Genomic DNA, 21,169 nt, shown 5'->3' with positions numbered 1-21,169 from the left:
AACATGACTTGTTGCAAACAGTTTATTAGGTAGTAATAAATAAGAATTTAGCAGAAAGAACTATACAGCAATAAGGCATATTAATAGTTTTGTTAAATATGCAACTGACACGTTTTAACATTTTTTCCTCTAGTTTTCTAACAAAGTGCTATGTAGAGAAGTGTATTTCTGATACCAGCACCAAGTGACAGCAAGGATGCACTATGAAGGACCTGACTTGCATTATCTACCTTAAATAAAATATAACAACCCATGAAGATTTACTGTTACTTATGCCAGTGAAGTTTAACTAGAAAAGTATAGCTTGCTAAGAAGATTAAAAAATATAAGTCTCCTGTTCACTTTTTTAACTGCTTACTACTTTAATTTCTTAAACTGCACTTACTAATAGTAAGGTATGAGTAAAGTTACCATACAACAGCACAGTTCCTAACATTCATTTTAACTTTTATTTGAAAACTTAGAGGCAAGTGCTAATTTTTATTTTTTTTATAAAAGCTTTTTTACAAAATATTGCACACTGTTTTAGCATGCAGTTTTACACGGAAGAAATAGTCAAGTGCACTTAAAACCCTGAAATACAACCAGATATTTTAAGGATTTATGTTATGGATACTGTTTTTACATACAAGGACATGTTTCAGACTGCATAGGGTCCCACCTTATACTTTGGACCCAACTTGTTGAGACCCAATCCTGACTCTGCAAAGAGCAGACCAAATGCTTACAAGCTGTATCTGACTTTCTTGCAATATAAATCTTCTTTCCTGGATCCTGCACTGCTTGCAGCCTCAAGAAACTGAAGTAATCAGTAGGAAAATTAGTTTAACAGAAATAACTTAGTACCTCCTATATGAGTTTTCATTACTGCATCTGTGTTGCAATCCAGGGTAAGGTTTATTAAACTTTCTGAAGTCCTCTGAGTAAGACTAATTTGTAAATCTGTATCTACCCCTCCTCCATATACACATTTAATATTGCACAGCAAAAGTAAAAATCAATTTTTTTAAAAAACAAGCATGCTAAACATTTAATATGGCTTCTGAATGATTTAAAGTATTTCCCTTTTGACATCCTCATGCAATATTTTAGAATAAATATGAATACAAAGTATGAGAAAGTTAAGAGTAAAAATAAAGCCAGCTGTAACATTTGTCAGAAACCAAATAAAAAACAAGAGTTTATCAAAAGTAGTTGCTCAAAGGTCTAACTGCATACTTATCAACAGTATCTTAAAAATAAAGCGTGTCTACAAAATAACATATACAACCTCCTTGATGTTCCACAGAATGGCATGAAAGGTAAATAGGTTAGCTGAGACTTGCTTAATGGCACTGGTGGTCCCATAGTCCCCTGGGAACAAAAGCCTTACTTGATTCATACTCGTCCAACTCAGTAAACCATTTACATTTCATTAGCTTTATTGGTTAAGCTCAAGCCCTACAAGCCCTACAATAGCTTATACATAAAACACAAAAATATTTATAAAAATAATAGATAAGTTGTATAGTTTTTAAAAAAATAAACCATGCAGCTTCTGTACAAAGTTAAAAAACTGTACAAATTGACTTTTCTGTTGTGTAAAATTCATGTACATGGAAGTCTTCTGTTATGATGAGAAATGAGGTGGTTTTTGTTTAGCTGTCAGATGCTGTTTCATAACTATTGTTCATTTCCATCATTCATTTCTTTCACTTGGCATTAACTGGCCATTTAATTTCATCAGAAGTTTCACAACGAGACCTGCCTATATAAAGGTATACAGTTAAATTCTATCAGCATTTCGGAACTATGACACAATCAAATATATGACAAATGCAAGTAGATAAAAATAAGTAAGAAGTTGCATCATTTTAGAAACAAGGAAAATAAGACCTAGATTTTCCTCAGCTATCAAAGCGTTTTTTCAAAACATTCAGTCACTTCCCCTATAACCACCTTAATATATAAGAATCAAAAGCAACTACTGTCAAAGTATGCAAGATACTCAAAGCTGTAATTTTGTCACAACATATGTTAACGTGGCATAGTACCACTGATGCAGACTATGGGTAAAACAAGCATTTTCCATCAGACATCCATAAACACTATCAAAAGTTGCTGGTAGCAATTGCAGTGAAGTTGCTTTATAACACTGCCTTTGCAGATCCTCAGTTTTATCCAGTCTCAAACTCTGCTAGTTTTGATAGCAAAATTACCAGCTCTAACTCTGTGATTCTCACTGTATTTCGAATTATCCTTGAGTCCGAGGGATTGGGCGCATGCAACAAACAGTTTCAATTAAAAAAAAAAAAGTTTACCCTAATGATTACAGATGCATTGTATGTATTTTGAACCCTAAATTCTTCACATGCTAGGAAAACAAGCAAACATTCTGAAATATTAAAAAGAAAGTTTTAAGATCATTTTTGCAGTGGCTTGGCTTGGGCTTCTTTTATACTGTACAAGGGTGATCAATTTCAAGAGAGAAAAGGCATGTATCTAGTTTAGGAAAAAATAGTTGAATATAAAGGATGAAAAATGACAATGCTTACCTGTTTGGTATGTACTATAAAGCTCATTTTGTTTTCCAGACTGTGGATTTGAAAACACGTATCTCCATCTCCCAACTGCCACATAAAGCAACCATACTTAAGGCTGAGGAGTAAAGCCTACAATGAAATGTAGGAAACTGTCACTCAGAAAATATTCTCCATACTTACAAACTGAACTTTCCTTTGTTCACTTAGACAGGATTCTGACTCAGAACAGTATGTTCCACTATGTAGTTGTAGCTTATAAAGTAGTAAAGTGGAAAAATACAAGGCTTTCTATTAGTAGTGCCTTATAAAGATCTTAAAATCTCGGAAATCTTCACAGTCAAGTTTAACTTAACAGCCAGATGTAAAATGACTACTAGCACAAAGAATTTTAAGGGAACAGAATTAAGCTTAACAGCTATCATTGGCAGTTCATTTAAGCTGACCTTTGTTTCCATGTTGAGGAGGTGCAGCCCTTTTACATTTACTCCTACATACACTTTGATGACTTTATGGCTACTTGAACTTGCTTTGGTGAATATCTGTCCTGTGAAAAATGCTGCTCCGTAAGTAGGAATTTCCCAGCAATTCTGCAAGAACATGCGCTGAAGGTGATGCATCTCTTTACTTACACCTTCACTGGTGCTGAGATTCTAGAAATAAAGGAACAATGGCAATCAACAAGTCTTCCCAAATAGTTGTGCTTATTTGAAGAAAATCCACTATTTAGTGGAATTCCCACTAAACTAGCATTCCCAAAGTGCTTTCCCAGCAACCATCTTCCTACATCTAAATTAAACCCTAGAGCCACAGAAAGGCTCAAATGCCAAAAGAGACTGAGGCAGAAAGCAGATACCTGTACGAGCCTCAGAAATCTGAACCACAGACACCTAACCTCTGCAGGGCCCCAAAATTTTGCCGCTCGGAAGTATGTTGGACCCATCAGGGATAAGCACCTATGCACCCATCTGACACTAAATGCATCACAATCCTTAAAACTAAGCATTCTTCCTCCTTTAAGGTCCAATCCAGTGAGGCATAATAAGATGAGCAAGTACCTCCCCCTGAAAAAACATGGATTTTTTTTCTTTTGTAAGCAAAACAGAGGTGCAGATTTCTTTTCTTTAGTGGAGCCTTCATTCAGAATGAGACAGGCTTCCATTTCTTCCTCTTCAGAAGAGCTAAACAGTCACAACAAAGGATCGCTAGAGCGCTCCCACCTCAAAATAGACTGATGTAAAGTACCCTAACAAACAAAAAACTTGGCTGGGCCACACACAAGATAAGGCACAGGCATGAGAGAGAACACAAGTCTTCAACAGTTAGGGGGCAATGACTGTGGGTGCGGTAGATGGGACCAACCTCTTTGGATCCACAGTTATTTTTAAAATGTAAAATATATTAATACCTTTGGAACAAAAGATAGCAACTCCTTTCCCCTTCCCCCATACCCCACACCCCAAAATAATGGTCTAAGAGCAGAAGTCAAGAAAGCTATGCTCATTCTTACATATTATCTGATACAAGAAAGAGTAGAGACTACTCTGCTATGCCCTCTGCTATACCATAGTCTTAGAAAGACCACTATCATCCCCTCCTTCATCTGTATTAAAAAGAACAGGAACGATCTGCTGGTTTCTGACAAAAAAAGGTGCAGGCACCAAGAAAAAGTTTATGATTGAGTAACCTCATTTCAAAAGAGGAGCAAGGCCTGAAAACAGTCCTTGGGTGCCTCCGCAGTGTTTCCTGGCAGCTACCTTTAGTGATGCATGTCAGCCGATACAGTTCTCCTCTGACACACCTCACATTTTCCATAATGTTTTATGAAGTTCACAAATTTAATCTTCAGGTGCCTCTGACCCTGTTTGGAATCCACAGCCCTCAGTTAGATGTCTTTTACAGAAGCAGCCCAAGTCCACATTTAAAAATTTTGCTCAATTAACTGCTCTAGTCAAAGGAGTTTGTGTGTATGCACACATGTGCATCAGCAGCACTATCAGATCCCTAACATTCAAGTAACACTGGCAAAAAGGACTTTGTGGATCTATCGCTTACAAGCAGATGTGAAAATGTAACTCAGAGTGGATTTTTTTACATGTATGCCTGAATTGGCAGTATCCCCAATACACAGTTAACACTGAAGATAAATGAACAGATGATAATTGTATTTACTTCTAACAAACAGATCAACTGGAACTGTACAAGAAAAACAGCATTCCAACAACCCATCCCAAAAATTCAGAACATACACATTTCTAGCTTTATATACTAGTACTTTTGTTCATTAACTGACAACCAAACAGTCAAAAAGTGTTTTAAGACAGTATTTTCTACTATTTTATTATTTATCTCACCTTGTATTCATGAAGTATCCTGTTTGTCCAATGAGGAGCTTTACTTTTTAGTTTAGTGATTGGTACTATAGATTTAAGATTTTCTTCACTAAGAGAAAAACAAAGCAGAAAAGTTTTTCTTCACTAAACAAAGTAAGGAGAAAGAACAACGCCTGCCAATTTGTATCTTCAAGTCACATACTGAGCTAGACAGTCAGCTCCTACGCTATCTTGCTTCATCAGGTGAGAAGCTTTCCTGAAAGGTAAGCTAAGGCTTCCTAAGATACAGTGTAATTCTCAGTTAATGGAGATCCAGCTTTGTGTTACACACTTGCATCATGGACACAGCAGGGAGAGGAAATGCTAGCAGCAGAACACCTGACTCTTACTTGATTACAGACCAGTTTGGTGAATTGCAGTTTGGAAGCCAAAATTATATACCAAAAGCCATTTACAGCAGAATATCACATACTCAGAAAAGATGACAGCTTACAGATACTCTTCCCTTCACTGCTGTATTCAGCACCACCAAGGACTTGGCCCAATGAATTTCCACATGAAAGGTATGTATTACATGACATGAAAGTGAAGCTATTTATATGAAGTGCCTTTTTAAAAAAACCCCCAAAACACAGCAAACAAAAAACACTAAAAGGAAGCCTTTCCTAGTTTGCTTTTATGCACAATTAAGATAGTCTCAAAAACTTAGTGATGCAACCTATTTAGTCATTTTTAAACTGTTTGTCAGTAACTGCACATATGATTACCAAGCAAAAACCCTGCACAGGACGATGCATCCAGATCTTATGAGGTCAAGGATACTCTCATACAAACAACAGCCTGGATATATTTTTGAAATGACCAGTCTTTTAATAAACATTTATGTCAACTACAAAAAAATTCAGGATATAAATCTCTTCACCTGTCTGAAGAGCAAGTCGAGATATTTTCCAACATAATGGGGAGAAAGCATGCCCAAATGCCCACGAGGCTCTTTATCTGGCCGAAACCATCTTTCCAAGTAGTCCTGTCTATAGAGCCAAACACTTCCATTGAGCAGGATCAGCTCAGAACCATATGGCTGATTTGCCTCAGTGTGGAAAGGAACACCACCGTGCAGCTCCTGGGATTCAGCAGGGGGTAATTTTGTATTAAACCCAGCTGCATTTAACTGCACACTCCTGCAGGTGGGCAGTCCCACTTAAACCCAGTTCTCCTTATGCTCAATCTACCAACTGTGTAACTGCAGGACAAGATGGGTCAACAGCTGAACCTACTGAACAGCCCACCCAAAAGTTCTCCAGTCAGCGAGCTCATTCACCTAGCTTACTCTGTAATGATACAGTCTCTACACCTAACAGAAGGAAGGGAAAGGAATGAAAAAGTGCAGTCGGTACAGCCAGCCCTTTCAGAGGCAGCCCACACTTACATCAGAGTAACGGTGGCAGAAAATGCACTCTGTTTTACTGACAGTGGAGAATACAACCAAAAAAAAAATCAAGCCAAGACAGTTCAATTGATGCTGTGAATGAGAGGAGACAAGAAGTATAGTAGCATTCCAGAATAGCACAGCTGCTGTTACATGAATGGAGGTGGAGATGGTAGGGGGTGGAGTGAAGGTGCACACAGTAAATAACTGGAATCCTGATGTGCTCAGATACTGCTGTAGAAATGTATGTGGGAAGAAAAAGCCATATCCCCGAACAGCTCAGCTACTGTTGTGCTGGCAAGCAGAAAGAAGGGGAGAGAAAAGCACCATCTGGCAGAGCCCTACTGGTGCTATGTTTCTGACCAATTTGGTATAGCAGTTCACATACAAATGAGAGAACAGAAATAATATCTCTGCATGGTCTGTCCTCTTCAAAGAGGGAGGAAAGGCAGTCCTGGAAGTTGGTCTAACTGGACATAGTAAGAGGTTTCTTCAGCATTGTCCAGAATCTCAGTCCAGTCAAAACCCTCATTCACATGAATACTGTCGCTCATTTTGGTATTATTGTATCTCAGTATAGACTTAGAGAATACAGAACCTCCATCCCTCTGCCTGGGACTGCAATAACTAAGATTAATGTATTTTTCAGACCCCATGTCCAGCTTCTATTAATGCTACGAGGGTTATGTGGTTACTCTGAACTAGAGCTCAGTGATGGAGAAAAATACTAAATATATCATACCTAAAATTTGAGAGTTCCATAGTACGTGCTATCTAAAAATACTTAATCTAAAAGCATAATTTTCAGTTTTAAAACACACACACTTACTTTAGAAAGCCCTGTTTATGTTTCTTGCTCTCATAATTTCCATAGACTATTTGTAGAAGCAGACTTGCCAGTGTGATCAGCTTGGCATCAGGTGATGTATAGAAACCTTTCAGTAAATTATATCTGGCTTCATCAAAAAGGATAAGAATAGCCAATGGATCCTCAATCTGTTAAAAAAATTTAAATAATATGATTTCTTTGTAAAAGTAAATGAGCTAAGAAACTATAAACACAATTTCTCACCGATTCAGAGACAGAAGACAAAGGTGTGATCCTGACGGAAGAGTACATTTTAGTAATGCTTTGTAATAGAAAAAATGACATATTTTCATTGACTTAATTCAAGACATCACTGATCTAACACACTTACAAATTAAAGGTGACTAGCATACCATGCCCAATCAAAAGGTTCACAGAAACACTGACATCTGTGGGTTTTTTCTCCCATGAATCCATTTTGAATAATATGTTTGAATAATCCCAATGAAACTGACCAATTAAGTATCTGAAAAATCACAGCACAAGGAAGAGAATAAAATTGGGCAGGTTGTTTTTAGCTGTATGACAGACAGAGACTGAGGCACATAAACTTATGATAAACCAAACAGTTGGGAAGGTGAGAAATGAGAGAGAGAGAGAGGGTGGGAAGGCAAGAGAGAGGGAGGGAAGAACCTGAAGACTCAGACTATTACAGAAAAGGAAAGGAGAGGTCGAGTTTAAACAAGTTTGGAAATTACTACAGTCATTAAACACAAAGTGTTCTGACTCTGACCATGATTTCACACTATCACTTCCAAGTGCAGACCTTTTTTTCTATTTCCAATGGAAGTCTCACATCTCTTCTCAGGAAAAGCTGTGAAGTTTCCCTTTGAGGATCCAAGTTTGTTAGTTCAGTAAATATTTCAGGCCAATCTCGAATATGCTGCAGAGGCTTGTGGTATGGCTTCAGTTGGAGGCCTGAAAAATAACAGGTTTTGTTTATAAATAAACAAACAGAATAACCCAGCGCGCGCACACACACACATATATATACATACGATTAAGTGCTGCACCAAAACCAGAGTATCTGTAACTAAGGACTCATTAACAAACATTTTTCCCTGTATTTTCTAAACTGCTATATATAAATGGTTTTGAAAATATGGATTTATTGACAAAACTCTCAGCATTGATTCACTAAATGCACTAGTGATGAACCTTTGTTATTTTCAGCTTCTCAAGAGTCAAGTGGTATTTAAAAATTCAGTGGAATACCAAGATGGACCTTAAAAAACAGTAATACAACATTTGAGACTGTTGTCTCAATTATTATGGGAAGAATACAAAGTCCAATAGTCTTATTTCTGACAAAAAAATACAGATATAGCTTATCCTATAAATGTATTTGCCATTTTTTATATATATAAACCATAAACTTTTCAGAAGATTGATATTACTAAATAAAATTTTAAATGCAGGCTTCTGTGTTAATGGTACTGTCAACACAGTATCCTACCAGACCTGAATTGTCCTTTGTAAATCTATTATAATGTGTCCCATAGCTATCTTGTTGCAGCAGTACTGTTGACCATGTTTTCTAACAAAACAATCACAATCATTGACTCTTTTGTGGTTCTATTTATATTTTGCTATATATCTCAAGACTACAACTATAATATACTTTTTATTTAGATCAGAAATACCAAAAAAAATAGAGCAAATGTAATAATGACATTTTGTATCAGAATTACCTCCCAAATATATTTGAAAACCTTTTTATCAAAAACCATTTTAGTGCAAAACACATGACAATTCATATGATTAGAGGACCTAATGAAAAAACATTAACGAGTTTTAATTACTACTATTAATTATATTAAACATTAGTAAAAAGAACTACATGCATCCAATTTCAGATACTCTGGGAAGAAAAATACCACTAAAATCAGGGTAAATTAACAGTAAGGACTACGACAGCAATGATGCCCTATAACAGAAAGGCAATCTGGACTAGCCTCATCTTCCTAGATGAAATACATTATAGATGCCACAGTGATACAGGGTCAGATCTATAGGGGATACCCAAAATGATAGCTACAACGGAGCAGCTCTCTATAGCTCTGAAAGCACAGTTTAGAGACATCAGGCTGTAAAGGCCGGGAGTTGATCTGCTGGAAGAAAGCTTAAGCAGAGGAAATAGAAAAGTTGGTCTCACTCCCTATGCAAAAGATATAAAGAATGAGACCTACAGGGATTACAGAGTCTCTGGCAGGGGCAAAGTGTATTAACAGACAGTCTAGATAAAAATTAACTCCTAAAAGATGGCTTTTCAAAGGTGACAGAAAGAGGGTAATACAGAACTGTCAGAGAGCATGTTTCCTATTTTCCTATGAAAATATTATTTTTTTCTAGAGGCAAGCAGAAATAAAAAAAACTATGATAACCTCTCAAGTATCATGATCTTCCTTGCTACTTACTGAGGTTCTCAGAACAGATCCAGATAGTGAAGTACTGCTGAGTTTCTTGAGACAAACGCATTCCCTCCATTATCTGCTGTACAGTAGTATTGTTTCCATGTTTCAACTCAACAGAGCGATATGACCCATCCATACGATAAATCCGTGCCTTCTCATACTGCATAAAAATTTAAACATATTAAACAAAGCACTTGTTAAAATCCTTTCTGTTGGTGCTTCTGAAGAGGAAAACAATTTTACCATAATTCAGCAACATCCATACTGTTGAGAAAAAGAACATTGCACGATTCCTGCATATTCACTATTTATCAAAACTGCTTGTTTCATCCTATGCAAGTTCTGATACTGTGCTTTTTACCACAATAACTACAAGAAAGATCTTACTGATATTTTGAGGACTTCACTTCCATTGAACAAAAAGGCAAGCAGGCATTTAAAAGTTCCCTGAGGGATTTGGGCTCAACTGCCTATGCATAACCCAAAATGTCCACCTCACTATTACTGGCAGATTATGAATTATTCCCCTCATTAGTCCATACTAAAAAGACTGATTTTTCAGAGGGAAGCACCACCCTTTACACAGATCCCAGTACAATAAGAATACAATCTCACTAAGATCTTTTAGCACTTCTATAATATTACTAACAATGAATAATTTTCCCCTTCAGAACTCCCATAGCTTTCACTGAATTGCACGTGGGCCCAGAGTATGCCTCCTGAAAGACGTACTGAAATGTAAATCGGGTGCTTAAAGCATATATATACACACACAAGTCATAAATCAATGAAACTTTTCATTTTCATCTCTCTAACAGGTTAAATGTTTCAGCTGCTTGAGTAAAAAAGTTGCAGGAATTTGTTATTTCCCTTCTTCAAATCTACTTATCAAATCTGTCATCTATACAAATCTGTCATCAAGAACTGAGGTCCTAAAAACTTCTAGAAAAAAAGACGAATGCCTTGGAAAATGACAACTGACTGAAAATGAGACTGGAATGGAAAACATTAGTCTATTTTTGCTGCAATAGTCACTGTGACTCTTATTGCAGTAATTTTTTTTTTTATTTTAATGTATTAATTCAACAGTAATAAGTGACAATATGACCTATAACGCTGTGAGATCTACTTAAAATGTGTGCATTAGTCTTTTAGAGTCATTAGACACACATGTGCCATTTGACCAACTGCATAATATGATCCCTAAAATAAAGGGGGTCAATTCTTCATTAATTATTTTGGAAGATTCATTCATATAGAGTGAAATAAAGGTAATTTAAAACATCTTGAAAATTTGACAGGTTTACTGCCACCTGCCTACAGAGATACAAGTTGCATCCCAAGTCAAAGAAAAGAAACAAGTAGTTTTATATCATTTGGCTAATTTTAAATCTATTTCAGGATGAGAGGAATCACATCGTAAATTTTGTTTACTATCCTGGCTAGATCTCCACTGACTGCCAAGGAAGCCTACACTGACTAACTGATGTACAGCCTATTTTGCAGAAGCCAACATTTATTTAGCCAGCTGAATGCTCCTGTTTATCAACATATAAGATGACAATACATAAAGCAAGCTAATGGTTGTATGATCAAAAGTAGATTTAAAATCAGTAGCTGATGTGATGCTCCTACAAATAAATTAAAACATCACGTTTAAAGTCTTACATGTACTTCTTGAGCAATAAATATAGGCAGAAACATTTAAAGAGACAAAATGTCAGTTTGTCAATATTTACATTAACAATTTCAGTATCCTGCACATTTTCAATAACAACTATAAGTGAGCCTAGCTCTTCTACAAGTTTATGTGTAAATTAAATATAAAGTTTAAACTAGTTAGAAAATGAACTCATACGGGTTTATTTATGGCATCCTTCAGCAGTTTTGCAGTTTCTTCCCACTCATTTTGTTTGTTTTCTTCACAGACATTCAGTGGAGATCTTCCTTGTTGATCAGTAATGTGCTACAAACATAAACAGAAACACTGATAATACATTGTTTTCACTGGAGATGTGTAAATGTTTACCTATTTTTTGAGATAATTAAAATCCTTGGTCCTAGGGTTCAAACATTTAATTGATATACAATTGGAAACGTAGAGGTAATGAAAAAGATTTAACCACTTTTCTGTAATCTCTCAACGGAATCATTGTGTTTACACATTGTGATCTGGACACAAAACATTTCACATACACAAGCTCGAAACTGTTGCTAAAACTGCTATTTCTATACACAAACAGAACTTACTCTGTCAATTTCTGGATGATTTAGTAGAATTTGTACTATTTCAGCATGCCCACCTCCAGCAGCAAAATGAAGAGGAGAGCTAAGCTGGCCGTTCAAAAGATTTGGATTGCACTTCCCTTTCTCCAACAGCATTCGAGTGGCTTCAACTTTTCCATACCTGCAGACAGGTTTAAAGCAGAACAGATGCAGCAAATGTAAAATAAAATCTTTTTTCAGATAGTCCTAAATATGGAAAAGTGCATTTCCATGCTCAAGTGTTTTTAGTTTTGAAATTACACCAAAGGCAGTGGAACACTAATAAGTTTGTAGAAATTAGTACCAGTTCTGCACTTCTTTGGTAACCATTGGTCTAGTAACCATTTATTGGATTCATTATAGACACACCAAACCTTGCTTCAAACTAGCTAAGTTTGGGTAGTTGTAGCAATTCAGTCATGGCAAAACAGAGCTCAGCTCAGCCTTGCCTGAAAAAAAAAAAATAATCTGTGTGAGAATCAGAGTAAAGCTTCTGATTGTCATGCAGATGGATACTGAGGACTTCTAAGCCTCATGCTGATAAATGGTAAATCTTGCATATACTGTTTATGCAAACTTGCTGACAAACACTAAAAATAAAATATGTGGGGTTTTTTTATAACTAAGTTTGATTTTCAGGTTATTCCTATCATCAGACACTACTATAAATACAGAAGACTAACTTGCATAAAGACAAAACAAAAGCATTTTTACAACAACTGAGGAAAGCTCTCAAGCACCAACAGACTAAATCATCACAGAATTAGTCAGACAAGTTGACATCTGTAGATCACCTAGTCCAGCTTTCTACTCAAAGCTTGACCATCACTAAGATGTGCTCAGCTCAGCAATTCCTGTGCTGTAAAACTGCTCACAGCCTTTAACCAACAAAGACTGTAAAAGTTACCACACTAAACTAGACCCAGTGTCCCCAATAGGAATTAGAACAGATGCTTCCCGACAGATGTGAGAGGCAATAGGTAAGTGTTTGATGATATGATCTCCACACCTGGTCTCCTCTGAAACCATTCAGATTGAAATTATCTCAAAACCTGAAGCCATCTTCCTCTTCAGAAGGTTAACAATAACATATATTAGAGTAAAAGTGTAAAAAGTCTAGAGTTTTTTTGATTTCTCATTTTTGAGTCTGTATGATAAATTACATAAATGATGAGTGCTAAGGAATCATGATAGCAAGAATACATTCGATTGGCAAAACTATGCTAATTTGACTCACCAGCATGCATAATGGATAGGTGCCCAGTGGTCACTATCTAACTGATTAACAGAAAACTTTTTATCCAGAAGGTGGCTTAGTAAATCAGAGTCGCCTTCACAAGCACTGCGGTGAAGAGGGAAATCATCTACCCACTGGTGTTCCCTATGAATTAAAAGGGGAAACAGAAGCAAAACACAGTTCAGAAATACTTCAGTAGTTGAGAACATCAGCTTTTTTTTAAATGACTAACTTAGCACTAACTGTAGATCTACATGAAGAACAAAAATTAAGCTCATGCAGCTAAAATATGCCAGTATTCATACAACTAGTATTTTAGTCATGCAGTAGTCAAGCCACAGCTGTATTCATTATGCTAAGAAATGCTTCCCTAACGTTTATAATTTAACCTTTCTTGATCTGTCCTTTAATTGTTGTGTTTCAGTACTCAGAAACTTCAAATATTTTTTTTAAATATGTATTTATACAGCAAAGCCCTTAAGTAATAGGGATCTCATTCTGAGCAAGTCTACCAAGTACTACTGTAATATAACAAAACAAAATTATCCATTAATGAAAAAGGAATGTAATGTAATACTTGTCCTCTGTGACACTGCTCATGCTACGTTGCCACTTTTCTCTTTTAGGAATCTGAATCTTTGAATAGTCTGGGGCTCCAAGGCCAAAGTATGGATTTATTACCACTTTGTCAACCTGTGAAGACATAATTTAAACACAGCTGAAAAAATATCTTACTGAGATTTGGCTGAACAATCCCCCATCCAGGCCGGGTATTCTCTTGAAACCAAAGTTACGATAGCAACATTTTGGAATTAAAGAGAATGATGTTCAAATGTGATGATTTGAAAAACCATTTAGCAGTAAGTATGCAATAAAGAAATCTGATTATATTAAACATAAAGCACACACTCATATCAAATAAATGAATGAATTGTAAAATGAAAATGTATGTATGTTTCACAAATATAAAATGAAAATATAGTTCCTACCCTATTGGTATACTGAAGGTCAGATCCAAACAAAGGATTATAGATACACATATCCGCTTTCTCCAGTGCCAGCATTTTACTCTTTATTTCCAGGGCAGTATAACCCATGTGTAACGAGCTCTCTGTTTGACCAGGTTCTATAGCATAAGCAGGGTTTATTACATTTGTTTTAATTCTCTCAAGAGGAGATGGTCTGAATAAAGCTGGGATGGAGTGAGACTGGGTGTGCCGTTCATCCAACCACCTGCAGGAGAAAAAGGGAAGGTAATTTTGAGGTAGAGAAGGACTATTTTGGTCATGCCTGTCCATTATTTTGTTTGATTAAGGGTTGCGTGTATGATAATTACACATTTTAATTAAAAAAAATAATATTAATGATAATGTGCACAGCCAATTTTATAGCACTAAATTAATTCCCAGCCATGCAATTTTTTAACCAAATATAGGTAAGCAAATGTATTTGCTCAAACGCATTTCCTGCGGATGCAAACTCTCAAAGAAAAGGAAAGTATAAGCTAAGGCAAGAGTAACATTGGTTATAGCCAAAACACTTAACCACACCACCATGTCGCCATTTCATTTACTTTCAGTTTATCAGTATTACTACTCTCAACATACAAATTTTGAAACTTAAAGCAGTTTGTTTAAGGGTGAGTTGAAGTTTCAGTATCTGTGCTGATTTAAGCCTTCTAACTCATGGGTTTCATTAGGGAGAGGTGGGAAAAGGCAAAAAATTATAAGATCCTTTGGTAGTTTCCAAACTGCCAAGTCTCCTTCACATAGGCTACCACCTCCTTTTCACAAAGCTGTACTGAAGATTATTCTCTTCTAAGTGAACTCCTCCTGACAGTATAGAAGGGCTTTAGAGCCCTCTTACTCTGAGCTAGATGGGAAAGTCAGCGCTGTACACATGCTGCATTTTTTCCTGCCACATATGCAATATAACACAGCACTCAGGATTTTTAGATAAATGTATTTCCACTGAATTGCTAAATTATTTCAGTGTTATGTTGAATGGGGCACATTTTAACTAAGGGTCTAAAGCCAGGTTTGTATTTCAGGTTTCTTCACATACTTTCTCACAAGCTTGAGATAAACATGTACTTTGCTGGAATACAATAAATTCCATTTAGTGATTTAGCCCAGAAATATAGAAGAAAGATAAGTACATGCTTTGGAAAGATAGATGCAGTGACAGACCGCTTGGCTCTTGTCTGTCCCAGGACAATGTGTAAGGATGGCAGAACGTGGCCTGCAGTTCAATGCATGTCCTCAGGCCTGGATTTTTAAGTCCCAGATCCAAGCTATCATGTTCTGCAAAAGCCATGTTCTCTTAATTTACTCATAGTCCTGGTGGGAAGGAGGACTGTAAAATTGTGATCATCATACTATAAACACCCTCTTGCCTCTCTGAGGTATTTTCAGGCATTTTCTCTAAGCAGTTGGCAGATAAATTAGTTACGGTAGTTTGAACCTTTGAAAAGTGTTGTTTCAGATTATGTACATAAAAAATAATCAAAATAAACTATTTTCGACTATACTTTCAAGGTTTCTCTTACAACTGTAAGGCTGGTAAAACATCTTAAGCAGAGCTTAGAGTCTGAAGGCACTCATTAAGTAGCAAATAAATGTAACAACTGGCACAATGGTATACATGGAAATAATATGATTCTAGTAATAAACTGTAAAAACCCTACACATGGTAACTTTTTAGGTAATAGCCTGTAATTTATAATTTTCCATGTTAGCCAAGAGTTTCACCTAACTTTAATAATGCAAATAAGTTCCTACAGAAGTAGGTCTGGTATTTCTTTGTTAAGGGTACATAAAAAAAGACCAAAAAAATGCTCACACAGTCAAACTACTATAAATCTGGCTAAACAACTAATCACCTTTCTGAAAGTTAATTCCCTATTGCAAATAAATTTGTATGGCTGGGGAATACGCACTCCCTTTGTAAACAGTGGGGTTAATTTAAATGCAAATCATAATGGTATACAATTAACAGGATATTTTTACTACACTCTGGCAAATACTCTTACAGATGGCAGTTATGTCACTTACAGAAGATTAATCATTAGTATTTTATAGGATTTTACAAAATCTTCACTGTGAGCAAGAACTTCCAAAAAGCCACTTGATTTACAAAAGCACACCATTCTTCAGTTTGCAAAAGATTTTTAAAAAGGTTTAGAAATACGTTGTCAAGGTTTCAATTTCTGATAAATATGAAAAAATAATATGATACCACAATAATTTCCTTCTTAATCACAAGAATGCCATAAAAACTATGTGCTACATCTACAAATTTTCTTGTTTAACTTCTATTTTAATGTATTTTTACTGATGGCATTTCTTACTTATCCAAGGCAATTAACATTCTTGCAGTAAGCGTAGCAAAATGGGTGCTGGATTCACTGCAGACCCTCATGATGTCTTGTAAACAGTAGAACACAGGGCATCCAGGACTGTATGCATATTTTGTATTATCTAAAAAGGAAACATACTCTGAAGACACATTGATAAGAATAATCTTATTTTCTTTTCTGCATCTTCTGTAGTTACACATTCCCAACTAATTGAGAGCATAATCTAACTTTAGACTACAGTAACTCATTTTTTCCCAAATACTAATTGACAGAAATTACATACAATCCTTACATAACAATTCATAACTTAGCAGGGTAGCCTTAAAAACCTTAAAGTTCAGTTACTATTCCATCAATGTGATCAACTTCATCTGAGGAATTAATATTAAATGTATACTGTTGCCAGAAAAAAATGATAGGACTCAGGACTAGAAGAGGCATTTATTGCTATTGGTAACTCTGCAATGGTTTTTATTTGATTGTTTTTATCCTTAAGGCCTATTAGTAAGGCAAAAATTAAGGAGCTTCCTCAAAAGCACACAGACATTTACTTCAGGTTTCTTTTTTTTTTAAATACTTTCCTGACAAGCAATTTACTTAGCCTTCTAAAGACTTTATTCACCGTTCCTTATGCAAACAAAACCATTTACAGACTTCAATAAGCATTCTTCTCTGAGTAAACAACACTGAACTGAATAGGATGTCTTATTTACACTTGCATTAAGTAAATTCTATACAAGTTAATGCATATGTTTTGAAATATAATCAAGTGAACAGCTTAAAACAGAAGTGTGCTATCGTTATAGAAACAAAGGCAAAACATTAAAAACAAGGGTTTTTCCTTAATTTTAAATAATTTTTTGAGTTTTAAAGTATTCAGAGAGAGGTTTCCACCTGAATCTAACTTTTAATGTTTAAATACAGAGAAAGCCATATAGCATATTCACAAAAATTCTTACTAAAACCTTAACTCAGCTTCTGCTAAAATGGGTGCAACTTCAGAAATTATACACATTACCTTTCACAACAGCTGGAACAATGTAAAGTGATGCCTCCTGCCCTGCCTTCTCTCCATCAAGGGGAAATTTCTTCATTAACACTACACGCTTTCCTAGCACAGTATTAAAAAACCCAAAATAATTAATTAACCAACAAAACAAACAAACATAAAAATGTTGGCTATCTGAAAGCTTACCAGACTCAACCTTCCTAATTTCTAGGAAGAAAATATTATGATTATTATGAGCTATAATCTAAAGCAAACTAAGAAAGTCTAAATACATATGAAAAAATAAATAACATAAACATGTATATACCCATTAACATGAAAAATTACATGACTGTACCCCTTTTTTCATAGCAACTTTTCTATACCCCTGACTTTTCATAGCATTCACCCCCCAAACCACCTATCTAAGTTGAACAAGACTCTTCTTGAAATGGGAAAGCACAGCTGCATGCTATATTCTGTATTAGGGTGAATGCTTTATTCATGTAGTGGTAGGACAGTATCTTCCATGTTATCCCCCTTTCCACCCTTACAGAATTTAGTATTTTGTTTGCTTTTCTGACCTCAGCTGCATATTTTAGCAGTGGCCACACTAAGCTGTGCATATTAATGCTTGGGCCCTCTGTCTGAGTCAATGTAAAACACTCTGAACTGTGTAAGAAACAGAGTTTTTGTTTTTACTAGGCATTCCTCAATGTGTATTAATGCTATTACGTTATTTCATGTTTGCTGCTCAAGTAGCTTTGTTAAGTCTATCCAACTCGAGTTATTGCCACCCACAACATTTTACCATGCAACCAGTTATTCCTTTTCTAAATTGTTAGCACTGTATTGTCTTGTCCGCACAGACAACCTTCCCAGTGTAACCTCATTTACAAAGCAAAGATGAGGTACACAGCAAAAAAAGTGCTTTAGTCAGTACAGTTTATACCAATCTGGAAATGTAATATGCTGGCTAAAACAAATTTTGTCAGCACAAGTGTGAGGTGGTTTGCTAGACCAGCTATGCAACAACAATGAAAAAGAAAATGTACTAATCAAATTATATCTGTGATAACAGTTATGCAAGAAATATTTTCATGTAGATACTGTCTACCGAACAATGCTGGCTTTAGAACAGACTTTAGAAGCAATCAATTCACTAGTTCATGTCAAGTTTTAGCTGAAATTAAGGATAAAAAAAGCCACTTCAATCTGGTTTACCAGAAGTTTAGCTATAAGTCTCAATTTGAGGTAAAGCAGTACTACAGACAGGCAAAGTTACACTTAATAAAAATCTTTTAGTAAGCATTTTATAGAGTTGGAAGGTAAAGGGAAACAAACATAAATTAAAGGTTTTAGCTGTATAGTTGGCTTGGGTTTTTTTGATGAACCTCAAAACACACCTTTTTTTAAACTAATTTCATGCTTTCGCACAACCTTTCCACGCCCATTTAATTTTTAAAATATTTTTATAGAGCTATCAACAATAAAATCAGCTTAAAATGTTTTTACCTTTAATACCCTGATTGGCTGGTGAAATTGGTTTGGTGGCTTCTAATACATAATCCAAGATGCTCTGGGTTATCTCAGTGCCTCCCTGCAGTTTAGTTTCCAACAAAACTTTCTTTCTTTTTTTCTTTTGGCCTTCAATGGGAACTTCAAGCAACAAAATCTTTCAAACAGTAATGAAACCAAAGGAGTTTAAGCATAACTGAAACAAGTACAGAACACTTTTTTTTTTTTTGGTATTCATTGTACCACTGTAAAAGCAGTAACAAAATTCAGGGAGTATTGAATGGAGAGGAGCAGGATGGCGAAGTCAGAATGACCTCCGTAACAGTAAGGTTAAAGAGAATAAGACAAGGCTGTACCCTTGTACTGAGCAAAAGGCTCTGAAATGACATGAAACATACAGGTATTACAAAACCATAAAGTGTTCAAATACCATAAGGATGGGGCAATGCATAGTAGATATGACATACATAGACATTATTTAAGCAATGTTATTATCATATTATCTGTTTTGCTATATTATTATATATTTACTATAAATTATTATTTTTAAAAATTAATAAATAAAAAATGTAAATAGTTTTACTTCATAGGATTTAGCTCGATATTCCCGAGAATTCAGGCTAGCAGTATTTTTTGGACGAATCACAGCAACATATGCATCTCCAATGTTTTCTGGGTTTCCCATCTCTCCTTAATTTATCACTGGAAACAATGAATAAAGGGAAGTAAAGGTTCAGCATATCCAACAGCACACTAAACTTCAGGATGCAGTAATCATATCCACTGATTCTTTGCATTATTCCTTTATTGTTCTTTAGCTGGAGAAATACCAGTGGTTGATACAATTCTACTTCCTTTTAATGAAAGGGGAAAATCCTACATCACATAGATTTAATACAAATAATCTTGCTCTCTAACCCACTTCTAAAATAAAAATAACGTGCATTTTTTTTTCACTTTGTAACTATCTTCCCCATTTTGCAAGCCAGGCAAAAGGCAAAAAAATTTTAGGACTCTGAAAAACATATGAAATTCAAAAAGAAAACCATTCTAAAGTGACGAGCACTGTAACTTCTAAAACGTGCTATGACAAAGTACTGCATTTCTATAAGTTCCACAGGGATTTCAAGAAAATACCTGATTTTCTCCCCCCGCCCGGAAGTAGAACACAGTCTTGCCTACAGCCCAAGCAACAAAGCTGATAAAAATAAACTATAATATGGACTCATTTACTTAGTTTTACTTCAGTGGGGCTGCAAACTGGTGCACAATTCATTCAAACACAGAGCTTATGAAAGGAATATGTCTTCAGTTTTTGCAAAAAGTCAGCAGATTTAAGACAAAACTTTGCTTACCCTTCTGTTTAACCCCCAGTGACAATTCCTATAATCACAAAATTTTATGAAAATGTTAAAGAAAACCTCCTAAGGCTAAATCACTTCACATATCAGATTTGAAAAGAAGGTCATGTCTGGGCATTAGTACCTTCCAGCTGATAATTTTCTTCATCTGCAAATGAACCTCTTTTCATTCCGTATCACCAGTAAGCACATGCTTTTTGCAGATTAATCCCTCCAGAGAGATTTTTAACGTCACTGTTCCTAGCTTCTTCACCTGTTCTAGGAGAAACAGAGGTCTTCAGATTCCCATGCCCTTAGTCCAGTATTTTCGCTGGGATCAGACTACCTGAAAACATTATTAAAAAAAACCAACATAAATAACCGCATGCACATTTTCACCTTCAGTTAAAATAAACACATTAGTTAGATGATTTAATGGTGGTACTTGGACAGTAATATCCGAATAGAAACATCTATTGATTTGCACTACAGTAGCGTCTAGAAACATTAAATAAGCAATGTGCTGACTTGTGAGAGCTCCTACTTTGGGATATTAAAGAGTTTTCAAACGAACAAGAAACCACCATCCCTTACGGGCAGCTGGAAAAGGCATGCTCCCTGCATTTCCTTACATGTACCAGGATATACTGGGTTTGGGTCACAGGCTTGCGTGGAGGGAACCTGCACAGGCAGGGCTGGGCCACCTGGGTGGCAGGTGATGGTCAGGTGAATAAGCAGTGGCTGAACTCCCTCTGCCAGCGCTCTGCTCTAAATCCAGAGCGGAATGAGGATGTCCGGGAAACAGACAGCCCCGAGAGCTGCGAGGCGACTGACGCCGGAAAACAAAAACAGAGGATGAAGAAGGGTGAGGACGTGACAAAAGTGATGACCAGCTTCAGA

At 35.9% G+C, this 21,169-nt stretch overlaps 1 protein-coding gene across 2 annotated transcripts; it reads right to left on the bottom strand.

The window, feature by feature from the left end:
- Window positions 1–6: 6 nt before the first annotated feature.
- On the bottom strand, window positions 7–21,160 carry KRIT1 (KRIT1 ankyrin repeat containing). Of its 2 annotated transcripts, XM_052802399.1 has the most exons (17): window positions 20,544–21,160; window positions 19,513–19,631; window positions 18,927–19,086; window positions 17,442–17,534; window positions 16,415–16,544; window positions 14,055–14,298; window positions 13,643–13,758; window positions 13,066–13,209; window positions 11,814–11,970; window positions 11,422–11,529; window positions 9,567–9,723; window positions 7,916–8,067; window positions 7,111–7,277; window positions 4,874–4,961; window positions 2,966–3,172; window positions 2,535–2,651; window positions 7–1,747 (listed from the first exon to the last, which is right to left on the bottom strand). In XM_052802399.1, the coding sequence occupies exons 2-17, from the start codon at window positions 19,612–19,614 to the stop codon at window positions 1,679–1,681; spliced, it is 2,211 nt and encodes a 736-aa protein (XP_052658359.1). In that variant the 5' UTR covers window positions 19,615–19,631; window positions 20,544–21,160; the 3' UTR covers window positions 7–1,678. The 2 variants fall into 2 exon arrangements, with proteins under 2 accessions (XP_052658359.1, XP_052658368.1); XM_052802408.1 differs by lacking the exons at window positions 16,415–16,544; window positions 17,442–17,534; window positions 18,927–19,086; window positions 19,513–19,631; window positions 20,544–21,160 and adding an exon at window positions 15,397–15,866.
- Window positions 21,161–21,169: the final 9 nt, after the last annotated feature.

Source organism: Harpia harpyja, chromosome 1 (assembly GCF_026419915.1).
Source record: "Harpia harpyja isolate bHarHar1 chromosome 1, bHarHar1 primary haplotype, whole genome shotgun sequence".
In the NCBI taxonomy this organism is placed as follows: Eukaryota; Metazoa; Chordata; class Aves; order Accipitriformes; family Accipitridae; genus Harpia; species Harpia harpyja.
Note: the sequence above shows the minus strand (reverse complement) of the source record. Positions and strands in the feature narration are given on the sequence as shown.